Source organism: Musca domestica, unplaced genomic scaffold (assembly GCF_030504385.1).
Source record: "Musca domestica strain aabys unplaced genomic scaffold, Musca_domestica.polishedcontigs.V.1.1 2, whole genome shotgun sequence".
NCBI lineage: Eukaryota > Metazoa > Arthropoda > Insecta > Diptera > Muscidae > Musca > Musca domestica.
Genome location: NW_026712249.1, coordinates 17,083,664 through 17,105,834, shown reverse-complemented (window position 1 = coordinate 17,105,834; position 22,171 = coordinate 17,083,664). Strand labels below are relative to the sequence as shown.

At 35.4% G+C, this 22,171-nt stretch overlaps 1 protein-coding gene across 1 annotated transcript in view; it reads right to left on the bottom strand.

Annotated features, from left to right (window-relative positions):
- Window positions 1-21,289, bottom strand: part of LOC101900511 (uncharacterized) — a 262,228-nt gene extending 240,939 nt beyond the window's left edge. Inside the window, exon 1 of the mRNA XM_059121898.1 lies at window positions 21,069-21,289. Within this exon, the coding sequence (XP_058977881.1) occupies window positions 21,069-21,072 (4 nt within the window). The 5' untranslated portion in view covers window positions 21,073-21,289. The remainder of the gene's footprint in view (window positions 1-21,068) is intronic.
- Between the last annotated feature and the right edge of the window lie 882 nt (window positions 21,290-22,171).

Below are 22,171 nucleotides of genomic sequence, written 5' to 3'. Positions count from 1 at the left end.
GATTTAAAAAATCCACGTTTAAAGGCCTATTAGTCCTTGGAAATGTATTTCTAAAAATCAACGTTTAAAGGTTCTTGAAAAAATATTTTTAAAAAATCCAGGTTAAAAGGTCCTTGAAATATAATTTAAAAAAAAATCCACGTTTAAAGGTCCTTGAAAAAATAATTTTAAAAAATCCAGTTCAAAAGGTCCTTGAAAAAAATATTTTTAAAAAATCTACGTTTAAAGGTCCTTGAAAAAATAATTTAAAAAAATCCAGGTTTAAAGGTCCTTGAAATTTTTTTTTTAAAAAATCCAGGTTAAAAGGTCCTTGAAAAATATTTTCAAAAAATCCAGGTTTAAAGGTCCTTGAAAAATAATTAAAAAAAACCACGTTTAAAGGTCATTTAAAAAATCCAAGGCAAAAGGTCCTTGAAAAATATTTTTAAAAAATCCAGGTTTAAAGGTCCTTGAAAAATAATTTAAAAAATCCACGTTTAAAGGTCTTTGGAAATATAATTTTAAAAAATCCACGTTTAAAAGTCCTTGAAAAAATAATTGTAAAAAATCCACGTTTAAAGGTCCTTGAAAAAATATTTTTTTAATAATCCACGTTTAAAGGTCCTTGAAAAATATTTTTTAAAAATCCACGTTTAAAGGTCCTTGAAAAAATATTTTTAAAAAGTCCACGTTTAAAGGTCCTTGAAAAAATATTTTTAAAAAATCCGCAGTTAATGGTCCTTATTTTTGAAAAATCCTTGAAAAATATTTAAAAAAAGCCCAGGTTGAAAGGTCTTTAGTCCTTGAAAAAATCCACGTTTAAAGTTCTTTTAGTCCTCGAAAAATTATTTTTAAAAAATCCACGTTTACAGAGGTCCTTTGGTGGATGAAAAAATATTCTAAAAAACATTTAGGTCCTTGAAAACATATTTTTTTTAAAAATCCTCATCTAAATGTCTTTGGGTCCTTGAAAAAAACATTTTTAAAAGAAAGTGTTCAAAATGAAGTTATGAGGAATTTGGATCTATGTAAATGTCCTTTCCGTCTCCACATGTCACTCTGACACAAACGAAAAAGCCTCTGTCATATTTTCGACATTTGACTCTCGAACAAATATTTGTTTACAAAAAATTCCTACGAATTCCAAAATCAAAGTATTCCAATTTATTGGAAATATTTCAAACACACAAAAATTCATAGACAAAAAGTAAACACAAATTTCTCTCTCCCCTCAAACTCCTGGTTGAAATTGGAATGTCCTTTTTACGATTTGTTTACTAGAATGCCTCAAAATTCGCCGCGCCTCATCTACCTTTTGGCCCACAAGTTACAACTCTTTTCAACCTTCGTCATTGTCGTCGTCGTTGTAGTCTTTGTCGTTTCATTTTCCTTTTCTATTTTATGGCGTCTTGCCGCCTTAAGGAGGAGCGGGGGTGGTGGTTTATCGCATTCCCTGGTAATTTGTTAAATGTCTCGTTTTACACTCGTTTCATTGTCGTGTCATGCCAACCTTAGCATTTCACTTTACTTTGTGCCATTACCGTGATTTATTGTCAAGGTGCGTATTTCCTCCCAGAGAGTGGGGGAGGAGGGTTGGGTGCAGAAAATGACTATTACCCTAACCATTAGGCATGCCAAGGAAACCTAGAGGAACAAAAAATCCCACATAATAAATTTAAGTGAACTCCCACAATAGGAATGTATATTAATTTAACATTTTTTCCAGGGCAGACAAATAAATAAATTCTATTATATAAATAAAATATGTGTTTTTTAGAAGCTTTTTAGAAAGGGAATAAATATGATAGCATGAGTGGATTTCGTTTTGTCCCGACAACGCTTCGCCCAGGCAACAGGGTGCAAAAAAAATTCTAACATATGGATTCGTGTTATTCCTGTGACGTCAGATGTTGAGTTGAGATTATGAAAAAGAAATGAAAAAATAATATTTTGCCCAAAGTTCATTGACATTTGTGTGACATTGTCATGAGATATGTAAATACCATTAGCCTATTGCCACATGCCATATTAAAATTAAATTTTATGTAAAGTAGTATTTTTACAGTTTAAAAATAGTTATGAGAAAAGCATTATGTTCTACAATTTCCATAGAAATTAAATTTCCAATTGTATCACAGAAATTTAAGAAAATAAATGGGCCAACCGATTTTTTCAGAGAGGTCTTGTTGACATTAAAAAAAACACGATTTTGGCAAAGGACCCTAAAAAAAATGTTAAAAGGTATTTTTATACCCTACACACACTGTGATCGGGGTATTATGTCTTTGTGCATTTATTTGTAAGACAGAGAAGGAAGCGAGTTATACCCACAGTTACTTTTGATGATTTGCATAGAATCACGTTCTGAGTGGATTTATGCATATCCGTCTGTCCGTATCGTATTTATTGCCCGTTAGAAATGATATTCTGCACAAATCATTTGTTTGGCCCAAGAACGAACGCTATTGAAATTGGAGATAATCGGTCAAAATTTAGATATAGCTCCCATTTTATTTGATTTGATTTGATTTGATTTAATTGTGCACCAAACGTGTAATATTAGGTCAAATTTAATGAAATTTGGCACATATAACCAAACTGAGCCTAGAAATAAGTGTGCCAAATATGGTGGAAATCGATTCAGATATAGCTATAGCTTCCATATACATTGTTCTCCCGATTTGTTCAATTTCATCTCCACAGCCGTAATACAGGGCGAGATTAAAAAACTGCAACCAACTTCAGACTTCTGTCATTTGTACGCCACTCGTTCGACAGCTCTTAAAATTGTTCCAGTGATAGCTCATTATGTTGTTTACAGCCGTACAAAAGCATTTTGGTGAGAATTTTCCAGAAAAAAAAAACTTATTCGTAATGGAATTCAAGCGTGATAGTGTGATTTCTTTATATTTGGATGGAAAACCACAAGTGGCTATTGTTAGAGCTCTCCAGCATTTAAATGTCAATAAATCTTTTGTGTCTCATGCCATCGCTCGTTACCGTGATACTGTTAGCGTAGCTCGACGTCAAGGAAGTGGACGGAAGAAAACAGCAACATCAGCAGAAATGTTTCAAAAGTAAAGAAGCGACTTGATCGAAACCCGCGTCGCAGTGGCCGAAAAATGGCTCGTGTGCTGAACATATCGCAATATTCCATTCCGCAAATATTGAAAAATGTGCAAGAACTTACACCGCAACAGAAAGAGAATAGAAAAGAAAAGAAAAGTAAAGAAAATAAAAGAAAAGAGCTAAGAGTTGCTTCGCTTGGCCGAAAGTGGTGAACTGCCGAATTTGGTTTTCTCCGTCTCCGATGAGAAAAAAATCGTTGTCCAGCTGTTTGTAAACGAACAAAAGAGGTTGCCAATGAGGTCAGCCGAAAATGTGCACCTTCGGTTGGCCACCAGAACTCAAGATGGCGTGGGCAGCCATAAAAGCCGCAGACTTTGGACATTCCAACAGGACTCAGCAGTACCATCGCACTTAGCACGCGCCACCCAAGAATGTTTACAAAATGAGGTTCCGTGCTTCATTTCCAGCGCACAATGGCCACCAAAATCTCTGGATACCAATCCGTTGGACTTTTGTGTCTGGAGTATTTTGGAAAGCAAGGTTAGTACTAAAAAATACCAAAGTGTCGATCATCTCAAGCAAGCGCTTCGCCTAGAATACCGCATAGCAACATTCGGACAGCGTGTGACGGTTTCATTGGCCGTTTGAAGGTCATAATTCGTGTCAAAGGTGACCAATTCGAATAAATGTCAACTTATTTTAAAATCTGATGCTATTTCCGGCATTCTTTGCTTTTACTCAATAAAAATTAAAAAAATTTAAAAATTATGGCGTTTGACTTTTGTTGCAGTTTTCAGTTTCTCACCCTGTATATGGGAGCGATAACCAAATCTTAGCGGTTCTCGATAAAATTTGGCGAAGGTATTTCCGAGCTTTATAAGATATCTTGTACCAAATTTCATGGTTGTCGAATGCATATTACGAATTACCAAATTGGATGAAACATATAATGGGAGTTTTGGCTATATCTGAACCGATTTTCACTAAATTTGACGTAATTGCTTCTAAACTGAATTCGGTTGGATGTGCCAAAATCCATTCATTTCATTTTGACTAATATTATCCATTTGGTGCACAATTAACCGAAATCGGTTAAAGATATGTGGGTGCTATATCTAAATCTGATCCGATTGACAGCAATTTCAATAGGGTTCGTCCTTGGGTCAAACAAGTATTATCTGTATAATTTCATTTCAATCGGATAATAAATGCTACCTGAAGTTTGTTCACAAGAATACATGGACGGACAGACGGACTGACATGAATAAATCGACTCAGAAAGTAATTCTATGAAGATCATCAAAATTAACTATGGGACTATCTCGCTTCCTTCACCCTGTTACAAACACATCCACAAAGACATAATACCCTTTCCACTATGTGGTGTAGGGTATAAATAGTTCGACAATTTTTTTTCTGAAAAAATTAACCAGAATTCTTAAAAAATGTGAGTTTTTACGTCAGATGACCCTTGGAAAATTTCCTGTAAAATTTGCAATTTTGTCAGGAGGAGGCCCTAGACAATTTTGTTTAAAAATCTATGGTAATTTTGTTCAGTAAAATCCTATACAATTATTTCCTCAAATATCCACAATTTGTATAAAGGTTGAAATATCTCGTGAAATAATCGTTATCCTTGACAAATAACAATTTTCCATAACCCAGCGAATTCGCAAAAAGTGCTAGATTTGGCGAAAACAAGAGAGGTTTTTTTACAAACCCACACTGATGCTATTTTTATGGAATTAGTTGCAGAATGGCCTTCGCCTGCCTAGCTCTTACGGTTGCTTCTTCACCCACCTTTCATAGGCTGTTATCATGGCTGATACATTCTCAACAATTTTTACATTTTAAGGACAAAAAAATTCCAGGCCCACATGTCTGAAGACCCCTCCAGACATGGCATTTGACCTTTTTTCATGTCGCTTGTTAATTGACAATTTGTTACTGTCAGCCACTTTGTTCACTTCATAAAACTACTTGAAAATCAATTCGAACATATGTCATTTTTAACAGAAAAAAAGAATACAGAGATAAAGATAAAAATCTCTGATCTCACAGCAATAGATTCCTAACACACAACATAAGGATATATATAAGTATGTATTTGTATTTGAGAGAGTTGACCATTTCCAATTCAGTTTGGTCAACAACTTTGCTGTTTTTTTTTTTTTTTCGCCCCAAAGCGATAAACCGAAAAAGAACTCTGTTCTAGCATTTGCTACGATTTTTGTCCTCTTTTTTGGTTGCTTTTCCTTTTTCCTTTGTTAAATTCCATTTTATATTGTCACTGCAACATCTTGTGGCACATTGACAAATAATTTTTCTTTTTATTGCTGGTGTTGTTGTACAAGACTGTACCCTTGTTATTGGCAATCTATGGCTATTGATTTGATTGATGACAACGGGAATAATTTATGTGTCGTTATTCTTTTAATGTTTCGAGGGGTATGTGGTAGTGGTCAACTTCTTGGCAGTTGGGAGCCAAAAAGTAGTCATGGCGGAATTTTATACGCAATTTAAACCTATAATTGGCTATCTAAGAGCTGTAGTCATTTCTCAACTCAATTAAATTTTTGAATTCCTAATGTGTATTGATATTCTTTTGATGTCTGGAAGTGGGCATAATTGGTAAAGGACATGTAGTTTATAGACAAATCTATAGGTATTCTATAAACAAATGAAAATTTAAAACAAAAATCTATTTAAAATTTTTCCTTTACTTTCATAGCCACATCCTGATGGCCAACATTTGATAAGGCTCTAATGAGCCTCTTCGAAATAAGGTTTTTTTTTAATTATTTACAGTCCATTTGTTTCGAACTTCCAAGAAGAGCATGATCGGTCGACTCAGTCTGGCCCCATGTTCGAAAATGGAAAATATGGTACACTCCATCGGGCAAGTGTTAAAATTTCCAATTATTACTGATTTTCGTCAAATTTTTCTTATCCATATATTTTTGCCATTCCAGGATCCAGCTTAAAATTTTTTAACCTTAGTCTTTAGTTAGATTTTCCTTAGCCTTATATACACATTCAAGTTTGACCAAGTTTTGAAAATATTTAGCTTGGGATTTCTTGCTAAAAAAATCTTGCATTTTTTTAGCCGTACATCGGGGAATTTAAAAAAAAAATATGTAAAAAATTCTCGACAAAAATTAGCATTTATTTATTTATTTATTTATTTTTTTTTTTTCAAGAAAAAGCTATTGAAAAATATTAGTTCAAATCCGCGGGACTTTAGAGATTTTTTGACAAAATCAAAAATAGCCGAACAGTCGTTGACAGTCGGGTTTACCGCCTGATCAAAAATTACGGGTTTATTAAACATATTTTTCAGTTTTTCTGAAGAGAAGCAATGAGATTTAACAAAAAAAATTCAAGGATCACCCGAACCAAAATTATGGATTTTTCCAGTCTTTCTGCCCAAATATCGTGGATTTTTAAAGAAAACATTCAAACATCAAAAATCGTGACTTTTTAAGGAATATTTTCGACGTCAACGGAAGAACATCGCGGGCTTCTAAGATTTCATCTTTAGGACTTCCTGACCAACAATTATGGGTTTTTCTAGTCTTTCTGGGCAAATTTATTGATTGAGAATTTAGTGAGCTTCTCGAGAAATCGACGATTTTAAGGAATATTTTCGAGGCATTTTTAAGCAAAAAAATTTGTGGGTTTTTAAAAATTAATTTCAAGGACTTCCTGACCAAAAAATGTGGATTATTCCAGTCTTTCTGAATATATTTTGAATTTTTAAGGAAAAAATTCGCTGACCTTTTAACCATAAATCGTGAATTTTTAAGAAATATTTTCGAGGTCTATGGACAAATATCGTGAGTTCTTCCAGCGGTTTTTCATGGGGATTTTTCCAGTTTTTCATGACAAATATCGTGGGTTATTAAGAAATATTTTTAGGGATTTCCTGACCAAAAATTATGGAACTTTCCAGCCTTTCTGGACAAATATCGTGGACTTTTAAAGAAAAACGTTAATGAACTTCTTAACAAAAATCCTTAGTTTTTAATGAATATTTTCGAAATATTTGTCCAAAAAATATTGTGGGACTTCCTGATCTGACTATATTTCAAGGACTTCCTGACCAAAAAATGCAAATTTTTCTAGAGTATTCTATGTTTTTATGAATATAATATGATGGATTTCATGGGCAAAAATCGTGGGGCTTTGTAGAAAAATTTTAAAGGCTCCAGGAACAAAATGTATGTTTTTTTTTAGGAATATTTGCCAACGTCTTTCTTGAAAAATATTGGTAGTTTTTAAGAAATAAATTTAAGAATAATCTGACCAAAAGTCATGGAAAAAAATTTTCCTTCACTTTCATACCCACATCCTGATGGCCAACATTTGATAAGGCTCTAATGAGTCTCATCGAAATAAGGTTTTTTTTAATTATTTACAGTCCATTTGTTTCGAACTTCCAAGAAGAGCATGATCGGTCGACTCAGTCTGCCCCCATTTTCGAAAATGGAAAATATGGTATACTCCATCGGGCAAGTGTTAGCATTTCCAATTATTAATTTTATAGGTACTGATTTTCTCCAATTTTTTCTCATCCATATATTTTTGCCATTCCAGGATCCAGTTTAAAATTTTTTAACCTTAGTCTTTAGTTAGATTTTTCTTAGCCTCATATGCATATTCAAGTTTGACCAAGTTTTGGAAATATTTTGCTTGGGATTTCTTGCTAAAAAAATCTTTAATTTTTTGGCCGTAGATCGGGGAACTTTTAAAAAATTATGTAAAAAGTTCTCGACCAAAAATTGGAATTTTTTTTTTCAAAAAAAGTTTTTGAAAAATATTAGTTAAAATCCGCGGGACTTTAGAGATTTTTTGACAAAATCAAAAATGGCCGAACAGTCATTGACAAAACTAAATATGGTAGGGGTTTACCGCCTGATCAAAAATTACGGTTTTATTAAACATATTTTTCAGTTTTTCTGAAAAGAAGCAATCAGATTTGACAAAAAAAAATTCAAGGATCACCCAAACCAAAATTGTGGACTTTTCCAGTCTTTCTAGCCAAATATCGTGGATTTTTGAAGAAAACATTTAATGACCTTCTTAAAAAATCGTGAATTTTTAAGGAATATTTTCGACGTCTAGGGAAGAATATCGCGGGCTTCTAAGATTTCATTTTAAGGACTTCCTGACCAAAATTATGGAAAGACTGGACAAATATCGTGGATTTTTAAGAAAAAATTTAGTGAGCTTCTCGTGAAATCGACGATTTTAAGGAATATATTCGAGCCATTTTTATTCAAAAAAATTTGTGGGTTTTTAAAAATTAATTTCAAGTACTTCCTGACCAAAAAATGTGGATTATTCCAGTCTTTCTGAATATATTTTGAATTTTTAAGGAAAAAATCCGCTGACTTTCTAACCATAAATCGTGAATTTTTAAGAAATATTTTTGAGGTCTATGGACAAATATCGTGGGTTTTTAAGAATTAATTTCAAGGACATGTGGAATTTTCAAGTTTTTCAGGACAAATATCGTGGGTTTTTAAGAAATAATTTTAAGGACTTCCTGACTAAAAATGATGGATTTTTTCAGTCTTTCTGGACAATTATCGTGGATTTTTAAAGAAAAACATTAATGAACTTCTAACCAAAAAAACCTTAATTTTTAAGAAACATTTCTCTCTCAACAAAAAAAAAAAATCTTGGGTGTTTAAGAATTAATTTCAAGGATTTCCTGGCTAACAATTTGAGATTTTTCTAAAATCTCATGGAATGTAAGGAAAAAAATCGTAGAGTTTTCCATAAAAATTTCAATATCGAAATTTCTCGTTTTTTAGGAATATTTCTCAAGGACTTTCTGAAAAAATATCGTAAGTTTTTAAGAAATAGATGAAAGGGCCATCCCTCCAAAAGACCTGTAAAAGGTGTTCTATCTAACAAAGTACATATCTTATTCCTAAAGAAGAAATATAGAAGGTCTTCTGTTCATAGAAGGACTGTAGACGATATTCTGTCTATAGAAGACCTGTAGAAGGTCTTCTCCCTATAGAAGACTTATGTAAGGTCTTCTATCTACAAAAGACCTGTAGAAGATGTTCTGTCTACAGAAAACCTGTAGAAAGCCTTCTGTCTACAGAAGGCTTTCTATCATATATATCATCCTTTTCAAATATATGAGCTCTTCACCATTCAATTTCTATAAACGTGCTAAACCCATTCAAATACGCCCCTCTCCCAGATTCTCAGAAATATCAGAAGTGATAGTGACATCAATTATTTTCCCAGGCACGAGGGACTAACTTCCCAAAATAGCTTTCCTAAATAATTAACACTGCTTAAAAAAGAAATTGAATTTCGTGTGTAATGTATCATTGCCAATTAATGCTCCAATACCCCTAAAAACCCCAACCCCACCCTTCCCCACACTCACACATGACGCACTCTGAATGTCAACACCGAAATTAACAACATTGACAATCAATCAGCCATTCAACTAAATCACATTTTGTAATTCAAAGAAAGCAACAACCACCACAACAACCAACCAAAGCCAAAACAAACAACACAAAAATCCATTAGGGTTTTGCAAATAAAAAATTAAATAAATAAGTATCTTAACTTCGCTGAACACCCAAATGTCATTTGTAACAAATTTAAAGTCAAATGACAATAAAAACAAATGTTCTCGCCCAGCGATGCCATAGCCATCCATCTCCATCGCAGGGTTTGAGAGAGTATAAAACACGAAACTCAAGTTCAACCATTTTCATTGTTTGGAATTATTTATTTATTGTTAAACATTGGTCTTAATGGCTTTCAAATGAAATTTCAGAGAGGAGAACAAAGCCAACATCTACGAATGGGAGACAAATGCAAACAGTGACAGTCAGAGAGCATCGAAATCAATTTAATCCTGACACACACACATTTGGAAGGGATTTTTTCTGGCTTTTTTATGTGTTTAGTGATATATATATTTTTGCTATTTAAAAGGACATGTTTAGCAAATGTCCTGCTTAATCCTTTATTACTGTAGGTCAATTATTTGGCGAGAAATTTAAGATTTATAAAAAATGCTACCTGACCTATAGAAGGTCTGTTGTCTTTAGAAGACTTGTAGAAAATCTTATTTCTAATGAAGACCTGTATAATATCTTCTGTCAATATATGACCTGTATAAGGTCTTCCGTCTATACAAGACCTATTGAAGATCTTCTGTCGAAGTTCTTCTGTCTATAGAAGTTCAGCAGAAAGTCTTCTGTCCATAGAAGACCTGTAGAAGGTCTTCTGTCTATAGAAGACCTGTAGAAGGTATTCTGTCTATAGAAGACCTGTAGAAGGTCTTCTGTCTATAGAAGACCTGTAGAAGGTCTTCTATCTATAGAAGATCTGTAAAAGGTCTTCTGTCCATAGAAGACCTATAGAAGGTCTTCTGTCTATAGAAGACCTAATGAAGATCTTCTGTCTATAGAAGACCTGAAGAAGGTCTTCTGTCTATAGAAGACCTGAAGAAGGTCTTCTGTCTATAGAAGACCTGAAGAAGGTCTTCTGTCTATAGAAGACCTGAAGAAGGTCTTCTGTCTATAGAAGACCTGAAGAAGGTCTTCTGTCTATAGAAGACCTGTAGAAGGTCTTCTGTCTATAGAAGACCTGCAGAGAGTCTAATGTCTATAGAAGACCTGCAGAAGGTCTTCTGTCTATAGAAGACCTGTAGAAGGTCTTCTGTCTATAGAAGACCTGCAGAATGTCTTCTGTCAATAGAAGACCTGCAGAAGGTCTTCTGTCTGTAGAATACCTGCAGAAGGTCTTCTGTCTACAGAAGACCTGCAGAAGGTCTACAGAAGACCTGCAGAAGGTCTTCTGTCTACAGAAGACCTGCAGAAGGTATTCTGTCTATAGAAGACCTGCAGAAGGTCTTCTGTCTTTGGAAGACCTGCAGAAGGTCTTCTGTCCATAGAAGACCTATAGAAGGTCTTCTGTCTATAGAAGACCTAATGAAGATCTTCTGTCTATAGAAGACCTGAAGAAGGTCTTCTGTCTATAGAAGACCTGAAGAAGGTCTTCTGTCTATAGAAGACCTGAAGAAGGTCTTCTGTCTATAGAAGACCTGAATAAGGTCTTCTGTCTATAGAAGACCTGCAGAAGGTCTTCTGTCTATAGAAGACCTGTAAAAGGTCTTCCGTCTATAGAAGACCTGCAGAAGGTCTTCTGTCTATAGAAGACCTGCAGAAGGTCTTCTGTCTATAGAAGACCTGCAGAAGGTCTTCTATCTATAGAAGACCTGCAGAATGTCTTCTGTTTATAGAAGACCTGCAGAAGGTCTTCTGTCTATAGAAGACCTGCAGAAGGTCTTCTGTCTATAGAAGACCTGCAGAAGGTCTTCTGTCTATAGAAGACCTGCAGAAGGTCCTCTGTCTAAAAAAGACATGTAGATAGTCTTCTATCTATAGAATACCTGTAGACGGTCTTCTGTCTATAGAAGACCTGCAGAAGGTCTTCTGTATATAGAAGACCTGCATAAGGTCTTCTGTCTATAGAAGACCTGCAGAAGGCCTCTGTCTACAGAAGATCTGCAGAAGGTCTTCTCTATACAAAAGACCTCCAGAAGGTCTTCTGTCAATAGACCACCTCCAGAAGGACTTCTGTCAATAGAAGACCTCCGGATGGTCTTCTGTCAACAGAAGACCTCCGGAAGGTCTTCTGTCTATAGAAGACCTGCAGAAGATATACTGTCTATAGAGAACCTGTAGAAGGTCTTCTATCTATTGAAGAGCTTTGAAGGTCTTTAATCTATTGAAGACCTGTAGGAGGCCTTCTGTCTATAGAAAACCTGTAGAAAGTCTTCTGTCTATAGAAGACCTGTAGAAGGTCTTCTGTCTATAGAAGACCAATGGACCTATGTAGAAGGATCTTCTGTAAACAGAAGACCTGTCGAAGAACTTCTGTCTACGGAAGACCCGTCGAAGGTCGTCCGTCTATAGAAGACCTGTAAAATGTCTTCTGTCTATATAAGACCTTCAGAAGATCTTCTCTCTTTAGAAGACCTGCAGCAGGTCTTCTCTCTTTAGGAGATCTTCAGATGGTCTGCACTCTTTAGAAGACCAGCAGAAGGTCTTCTCTCTCTCTATAAAAGACCCGCATTATGTATATAAGCCCATTCTTGTGATATAACACCTCCTTCGAGAGAAATTATGACGTCTTTAAAACCACACCACCCCCTTATCCTTTAAAACGCCATCAAAGCCTCGGCTAGTTAGTCCTTGTGTTGCCTTTTGTCTTGTTATTAGTGTCACTTTCATTGTTTGTTCTGTTTTTTAACCGGCACCTTATTGTCCTTTTGGCCTCCTTTGGAGCTATGGCCTCTGTTGATGATCTTCTTCTTGTTCTTCGTCGTGTTGCTGCTGAATGCCGCTATTCCTTTCCTCGTCGCTATACTGCGTAGGTAGCAGACTATTGACACAGAACTTTTGAATGTTTTCCTTTTTTCCTAAGAGCTTCAACAATTACAGCAGAACTATTTTTAAATTTGTTTGTTAGAGGCTACTGCTGCCATTTCATATGTCCCCCCCCCACTCTCTCTCTCTCCACTTCTGACAAAGTGTATGTTATGTTGTTGATGTTGTTGTGTTCTTTGACAAAAATTTCTTTTGTGCGAATTGAAGGTAATTTGCAATTATTTCTTTTTTTTTTTTTCTTCTCCACTTCTCTTTTATTCTAAAACGAAAAAGGACGATGGCAAAAAACAGTTCATTGTTTAAAAAGTGACTACATATAAAAATAAATATTTTTTTATGGTCTTGTTCCATAGCAGACCCAGTGACATACATAAAAATTAAGATGGCATTTTGGTGGTTGTACATTCATGTTATATATTTTTGAGAAGAAAAGAGGTTGCCATAGAGGACATAGAAATAGTTCTCATCAACAAAAGAAGGCGCATGTCAATCTGAGGGGTTCTTACTCTACAGGGGAAGGTCTTCACACAGAAATAGAAAAAGCCACTTAGAGGTCCTCTGGCTATAGAAGGTTTTGAGGAGGTCTATTAACTATAGAAGACATTCTTGAGGACTTGTAACTTCAGAAGACCTTCTGAATGTTTTCTGGCTATAGATAACCTCTGGAGGACTTTCAGCTATAGAAAATCTTCTGGAGGTCTTCTAACTATAAAAGACCTTCTGGAGGTCTCCTAACTATAGAAGACCTTCTGGAAGTGTTTTAACTATGGAAGACCTTGTGGAGGTCATCTGAACATAGAAGACCTTGTGGAGGTCCTCTAGCTGTAGAAGACCTTCGTCCTTTAGGTATAGAAGACCTTCTGGATGTCCTGAAGCTATAGAGGTTCTTCTGGAGATATTTTAACTATAGAAGACCTTCTGGAGGTCTTCTAAGTATAGAAGACCATCTGTAGGTCTCATTAAATTTAGACGACCTACTAAGGGTCCTCAAGCTATATAAAACCTTCTGGAGTTCTTCTAAATATAGAAGACCTTCTAGAGGCACTCAAGCTTCATAAAACCTTCAGGAGTTCCTCTAGTTATAGAAGACCTTCTGGATGTCATCTAGTTATAGAAGATCTTCTAGAGGTCATCTAGCTACAGAAAGCCTTCTGAAGGTCTTCTAACTATATAAGACCTTCTGGAGGTTCTCTAGTTATAGAAAACCATCTGTAGGTCTCATTAAATTAAGCGACCTTCTAGAGGTCCTCTTCTAACTATAGAAGACCATCTGTAGGTCTCATTAAATTTAGACGACCTACTAGGGGTCCTCAAGCTATATAAAACCTTCTGGAGGTCTTCTAAATTTAGAAGACCTTCTAGATGTACTCAAGCTTTCTAAAACCTTCAGGAGTTCCTCTAGTTATAGAAGACCTTCTGGATGTCATCTAGCTATAGAAGATTTTCTAGAGGTCCTCTAGCTACAGAAAGCCTTCTGAAGGTCTTCTAACTATAGAAGACCTTCTGGAGGTCCCCTAGGTTATAGAAAACCATTTGTAGGTCTCATTAAATTTAGCTATATAAAACCTTATGGAGGTCATCTACCTATAGAAGACCTTCTTGTAGGTCTCATTAAATTTAGAAGACCTACTAAGAGTCCTTCTGGAGGTCCTCTAGCTATAGAAGACCTCCTGCAGGTCGCTATATCTGTAGAGACCTTCTGCAGGTCGCTATAATTGTAGAAGACATTCTGCAGGTCTCTAATTGTAGAATACCTTCTGGAGGTCTTCTAACTACAAAATTCCTTCTTAAGGTTATCTAGTTATAAGAGACCCTTTAGAGGTCTTTTAACTATAGAAAACTTTCTGCAGGTCTTCTAACAATAGAAGGGCTTCTGCAGGTCTTCTGACTATAGAAGACCTTCTAGAGGTCCCCCAAAAATAGAAGACCATGTAGAGGTCTTCTAAATATAGAAGCCCTGTGAAGTTCGTCAGAAGACCTCCAAAAGGCCTTCCATAGCTAGAGGATATCCAGGGCTTCTTCTAACTTCGGGAAGAAGACCATCTGGATATCCTCTAGCTATGGAACGCCTTTTGGAGGTCTTCTGACTCCAGAAGTACTTCTGAAGCTTTTTATTTAAGACTTCTGGGGATCTCCTAAATATATATGATCTTCCGAACGTCTTCTAGTCATAGAGAACTTTCTAGAAGTCTTTTACCTTAGAGGACCTTCTAAAGGTCTTCTTACCTCAAAGGCCTTCTGGAGGTCTTCCTGGTCTTATATATTGGTCTTCTGGAGGTCATCTTTAGGGGTCTTCTACACGACTTCCATTTTGTTAAAGTTCTGATAGAAAGTCTTGTAAATTACAAAGGCTTGGAGATCTTGTAGCTGAAAGACCTTTAAATATATATTTTAATAAAAGACCCTCCGGAAATGGACTTGTTAGGATTTTCTGTTCATACAAGGCTTCTTGAGGCTATATGCAATTTATTTGCTTGGGATTTCCACAAAAATATCTCCTCTCTCTCGAGTGAAACCTGCCATCATCTCATCAACATAACCCACAACTGCTTGACATCCTTTTAAGGATAATTAAATCTGAACTATAAAGAAATTAAATTCCTACTTCACCTTAATGTTGACAACACCCAAGCGGCTCCGAGCAACCTTAAAAGCAACACCAACAACAATGCACAGGAAACTCAAACATCAACTGGGGTGAAGGGGGGAGTTATGCACTGGATCTTGGCACAGCTCTATTAAGTTGAGCTCCATGCCAGCTATGCTGCTGCGTTGGCCTTATTTCCGATTCCCTGATGCGAATAAGATTTAGCGTAAAAATTTAACAAACTAACGCTGAGACGACAAAACTTAATTTTCCTTTAGCGAAGCGAAATGCAAACACCCAACAAACCGGCACACGCACAGGCACAGGCACAGGCACACAACCCCGGCAAAAGAAGTGAACAAAGGAACCGTCGAGAGAGCATGACAACACAACAAAACAAAAGAAACAAAAAGAATAGACACAGCAATGCCATCGAAAAAAGATGGAAAAAATGCCAAGAAGAGTCCACTCAACCTCAACTCACCCTGGGTGACAAGGAGCCAAGGAGCAAACACGGCAGCAACAGAGTCGGCACAGGAATGGTGATGATGGTGTGGCGCTACCTCAGCATCAGCGACACACAGCAGCGTCACACAGAATAACACTTGACACGGTTTTTCATTCCATTTTGCATTGAAGTGCAAAAATTGTTTGCAGGCCGGCGTTGGTGGAGCGGAATGGGGGGATCTACTACTACTGCAAGATATCTGATACTGAAACACTTTTGAGATGTGTCAGCCATGAAAGGTGCTGCCCGAACAATGTTGAGGGGGTGATATTCTCGCTGGTAACATGTTCGATAATTTCTTAAAGGTGCAAAATTTGTGGAATTTTGTTGTCCTGCAATGAATTGGTATTCCGTTAAAGCTGCTATAAAAGGAAGAAGTTTGAAAGGAAGGAATGACGTCTTTAAAATATGGAAGTAATGAAAGACTTTTAGAGTTATTTTCAGACATTTTTCCAAATTTCCTGAGAGAGGGAAGACCATCTCCAGACCACCTGGAGGCCTCGAGGAAGTCTCAAACAGATCTATAGGTTAAAGACTTCCAGAAGGTATTCTATACAGGAGAGGTCATCTAGAGTAAGAGGACCTCCAGAAGATCTTCTATAGTTAGAAGACCTAAAGAAGATCTTCTATACTTAGAAGACCTCCAGAAGATCCTCTATAGTTAGAAGAAGTTAGAGGTCTGGAGCGTGTTCTATAGTTTCAAGACATCTCGAAGGTCTTCTATAGTTAGAAGACCTCCAGAAAGTATTTTATAGTTAGAAGATATCCTAGCAAGGTGTTCTACAGGTAGAAGACCTACACAAGGCCTTCTATAGTAAAAAGACCTCTAGGAGGTCTTCTATAGTTAGAAGTCCTCTAGAAGGTGTTATATAGTTAGAAGACCTTCAGAAGGTCTTCTATAGTTAGAAGATCTCCAAACGGTCTTCTATAGTTAGAAGATCCCCAAAAGATCTTTTATAGCTTAAGGACCTTCTGAAGATCTTCTATAGTTAAGGGACCTCCAGAAGGTCTTCTATAGTTAGAAGGTCACCAAGAGGTTTTGTATAGTTGGAAGACCTCAAGAAGGTCTTCTATAGTTAGAAGGCATCCAGAAGGTACAGATGGTCTTCTATAGTTAGAAGGTATTTAGAAGAACTCCAAGGGTCTTCTATACTTAGAAGGCCTCCGAAAGGTCTTCTATAGTTAAAGGACCTCCTCTTCTACAGTAAAAGAGACCTTCAGAAGGCATTCAAGTAGTCTCAGACAGATCTATAGTTAAAAGACTTCCAGTAGATCTTTCATAGTTAGAAGACCTTTAGAAGGTATTCTATACTTGGAAGATCTTTAGAAAGTCGTCTATGGAAGAAAACCTCTATAAAGTCTTCCATGGCTAGAAGATGTTCGGAAGATCCAGCATATGATCTTTTATAAAACGACCTCCAGAATGTCTTATTGTTGAAATACCTCCTTCTTTCTTCTACCGGAAAATAGTCTTCAGAAGGTCTTCTACAGAAAGAAGGCCTATAGAAGGTCTTCTTCAGGAAGAAGGCCTATAGAAGGACTTCTATAAAAAGAAGTCCTCTTGAAAGAAGACATCCCCAAGGCCTTCATTAGAAAGAAAATCTAATGAAGGTCTCCGATGTAAAGAATATATCCAGGAGGAAATTTTTGAAAAGAAATCCTCCAAAAAGGTCTCCATAAGTGCTTCTATTGAAAGAAGAAGGTTGAAGGGTTGAAGAAAGAGAAAACCTTATAACATTTTCTTTAGAAAGAAGACCTAGACCTTCTTTAGAAGAAGGTCTTCTATATTCAAAGGACTTCTAATGGGTCTTCCATGGAGAAAGGATATCAAAAAAATATTCTTCTTCTTCTAAGTGTTATGCAATGCTCTGAAGACCTTCTCAAGCATCTTTAGGATTTAAAAGAATTTTAAATTTTGGAGAATTGAAAACTCAATTTTATTTTCATCCTACATACCTATATACATATATAGCTACGTCAATAGCAAATCACAACGACCTATCAATTTCCATTTACCTCCAAAGGCAACATTCAAAAAAAAAACATAACTCCTATTGCACAACCAAAGTGTCACGAACCAAATGAATTCTCTGCTGCAGTGTCTCTCCCCGGAGGATATGTTACAAAACGAGAAATCTACCCAAAAGTCGTAAAAAAGACTAAAAAAATAGTCCTGCTCCTCTCAAGTTTCATAGTTTAAACAATCATAGCTGGCCTAAAGCATTGACATCATTGAACTCGCCGCGGTTCCAAGAATGAACGTTGAACGTTGCTTGTCGGGACATTATAATGCTTAAGGCTGGCTGATTTTGTTGGTATTCATCAGCATCATCATCGCTCTCATCATCATCATCATCACGGGAACATCAGAAAAAACGTTTCTACGGCAACGACAACAGGCCAACAGCAGTGGCAGCGCTGAACATGGCCATAAGTCATTTACCAAGTTAGCATGTCAAGTTAAAAGTAGATAAAAAAAAGGTGGACAAAAAGGAGAATGCAGAAAAGAAAGAAAATAAAGAGAACATAAAGAGAGAAAACAGCCACGTTGCTGCTCGACAAGTAAATGGAGCTCAACGATGTCAAAAATAGAGAACGTGATAGAAAAAATGGGCATCATGTTGGCATTATAGTTTTTTTAAAATTAAGTTTTCTGTTGGGGTACTTAATTTGATTTGAAGCCTTTAAGTGACGTTGGTATCCTCTTGCCTCTTAAAGGGTCTTCTAAAAACAGAAAACCTTTCTAAAGTTATTTTTCGGACAGGAGGCCATCCAAACAGTTTGCCACCAAAAAATTTAAGGGAGCCAGTGCTAACGGACGTAAGAGTCTTTTTGTAGTCTCGAATCGAGTAAAATGCAGTAACCTAAACGAAAAAATCGGAGTTACTCGGAGGAGGGTGTTACATCCCAGAATCGAAGCCAAAGGATAAAGGTTCTCAACGGTCGAAATCGGATTTTAAAATTATAAACAGAACAATGTAGACTGAAATTGAAATGTCTTCGTAGCGGATCACTTTTGTCCAAAAAACTTGAACATTGGGACTGACACAATCAATAAATACCACCACATGGAATACATACCGTACAGTTTTATATCCTTTGAGAACTATACTCGTCCTATTACAGTTGGAAAATGCACCTGAATCCTTGGAGAAACTTAAAAGTCGGTAGGCTCTATTAATTGGAGCTATCAACTAGTGGACCCAGATCGAAAATGTTTCGTAAGAGGAAAGCTTACCTACTAAAATCCCCGAAACGTCTGTGAACCATTGGAAATACCGAACTTCAGGAGACTCCATTACATGGGGAGTTATGGGGGCAATCACAATCTGTCTCTATTATTAAAAGAGTACAGTAACGATTCATCAACGCCCAGGCGAAACGGCTGTAGAATATTGTAATTTTTGGTAAGGTTCAGTCTTGGTCCGAAAGTGACAGATAAAACAGAGTTTTAAACGTGGATTTTAATAGAATATTTTTTTTCCATGAACTCTGAGACCCTTAAACCTGGATATTGAAAAAATATCTTTGACGGACCATGAGACCCTTAAACGTGGATTTTTAAAGAATATTTTTTAAGGATCCTCAGAACTTTAAACGTGGATTTTTAAAGAATATTTTTTAAGGATCCTCAGAACTTTAAACGTGGATTTTTAAAGAATATTTTTTAAGGATCCTCAGAACTTTAAACATGGATTTTTAAAGAATATTTTTTCCTCAGACCTTTAAACGTGGATATTGAAAAGAATATTTTGTCAAGGACTCTTAGACATTTAAACGTAGATTTTTAAAGAATATTTTTTCAAGGATCCTCGGACCTTTAAACGTGGATTTTTAAAGAATATTTTTTCAAGGATCCTCAGACCTTTAAACATGGATTTTTTAAGAATATTTTTTCAAGGATCCTAAGGCCTTTAAACGTGGGTTTTTAAAGAATATTTTTTTAAGCACTCTTAGACCCTTAAACGTGGATTTTTAAAGTATATTTTTTTAAGTACTCTTAGACCCTTAAACGTTGATTTTTAAAGAATATTTTTTTAAGCACTCTTAGACCCTTAAACGTGGATTTTTAAAGAATATTTTTTTAAGGACTCTTAGACCCTTAAACGTGGATTTTTTAAGAATATTTTTTCAAGGACTCTTAGACCTTTAAACGTGGATTTTTAAAGAATATTTTTTCAAGGACTCTTAGACCTTTAAACGTGGATTTTTAAAGAATATTTTTTCAAGGACTCTTAGACCTTTAAACGTTGATTTTTAAAGAATATTTTTTCAAGGACTCTTAGACCTTTAAACGTTGATTTTTAAAGAATATTTTTTTTAAGTACTCTTAGACCCTTAAACGTGGATTTTTAAAGAATATTTTTTTAAGGACTCTTAGACCCTTAAACGTGGATTTTTAAAGAATATTTTTTAAGGACTCTTAGACCCTTAAACGTGGATTTTTTAAGAATATTTTTTGAAGGACTATTAGACCTTTCAACGTGGATATTTTTTCAAGGACTGTTAGACCTTTAAACGCGGATTTTTAAATAATATTTTTTCAAGGACTCTGAGACCTTTAAACTTGGATTTTTAAAGAATATTTTTTTAAGAATCCTCAATCTTTTTAGACGGGGATATTTAAAGAATATTTTTGACAGACCATTATACCTTTGAACTTGGATTTTTAAAAAAATAGTTTTTTTGAGGACTCTTAGACCTTTAAACGTGGATTTTTAAAGAATATTTTTCCAAGGACTCTTAGTCCTTTAAACGTGAATTTTTAAAGAATTTTTTTAAGCACTCTTAGACCCTTAATCGTGGATTTTTGAAGAATATTTTTTCAAGGACTCTAAGATCTTTAAAAGTGGATTTTTTAGAAATGATTTTTCAAAGACCCTCAGTCCTTTTAGACGTCGATATTTAAAACATATTTTTGACGGAACATTAGACCTTTAAACTTGAATTTTTAATGAACGTGGATTTTTAAGTAATATTTATTGAAAGACCCTATGTCCTTTAAAAGTAGATTTTTAAAGAATATTTTTTCAAGGACTCTTAGACCTTTAAACCTGGATTTTTAAAAAATATTTTTTCTAGGAATAGTGATTTTTTAAAGAATATTTCTTGAAGGACCCTTAGACCTTTAAACTTGGATTTATAAGGAATATTTTTTTAAGGACCCTATTTGGTAAAAATAAGGATAGTTCGACCCAACTGAACTCTACTGCTTTTCTTACTTTCGTCTCGTTCTAATATCCCTTTTTCGTTTGAAAATGTCATGGCGTTCCACGAAATGAAAGCCTTTTCTTTGCGTTGCATTTACAGCGGATTCTTAGAAATGTTCCTTGGAAAAATCCTTTTTAGAATTATTCACAAAGGAAAAAGTAACTTCTTAGAACGTGTCATTATGGTGTGGAAACAATGAAAGCTTCTTTCTCTCTTTCTTTTATATTCTTCTAAATTCTAATAAAAGCTTTTCAAGATGCTTAAGACTAAGACTTACCCATTTTCTAAAATGTTTTCTGTGAAATGAAATGAAAATCCGTTGTATTCAAAGTAGCTGCTGTTATCCATGGAATACGATATTAAGGTTTCAAGATGCAATTGTGGCTGGTGGTTTTTGATGTTGATGCTGATGGATGTGTTGTTGTTCTGCTGTTGCTGCTGCTGCAATCAATGGCAGCGTGAAGTAGTTGAATTCACCGGAAAATCACTTTTCTTTAAAGTTTGTATTTTTGAAGATTTTTTTTTTTTAATTTAAACTATTTTTCAATTCTTTTCAAAATTTCTGAAATTTCTTTTTCACTTCAATAAATCAATATTTGAATCAGTTCATGCAATGCTTTTACAAAAGTAATCATTACTCTTTTTTCACATTTACTTTTTATGACGTGGTACTTTGAAAGGCATTATCCTGGCGGAGAACATTTTTTTTACAATTCTCTGCTGTGGAAAATGCAAATGGCTGCAAAAAGGAAAATTACACTTCATTATTTGCTCGTTGTTACAATTTTATTTCACCATTATCATTTGCTTTGGCAAAGCCATCTCCAGCACCACACACTTGATACACCTTACCCCCTTTCGACCCCCTACCCCTTACAAAATGCCTTCTTCCTTAGCAAAAAAAAACTCATTCACATTACAGCGATTGCAAAGGATTGAACACATATTAAGGCAGAGAAATGTTCTATTTTTAACATTTCGATCTTTACCTTTTTCCTTCCATCCATTCCCCCTTCTCCTCGCGTCTCACCCCTTCTAATCAAGCCTTTCTTGAAAATTATAATTTTATGTTAATATGCCATCATTAACAAGAACGAAAGCAAAGGAAAAGAAAGAAAAAGACACACAAAGAAAGAAAGGATTTGTCGCACGATGTCGCTGTTTTGAGGGAGTGTGGTTGTAAAGGGGCAAAGCGCGGGGGGCGGAGACTGATAATCACACAAAACATTGCATAGCAATTTCACTTAGCATAATGATATTACACGAACAGCTGGAGGCTGTCATTTGTCGCTTTGTAGAAACATTTACGCATCATGTCAAATCAAAAGGCGAACTCGCCAAAAAAAAGAAAAGATTAAGGACAGAAATTTTATGTTTCCA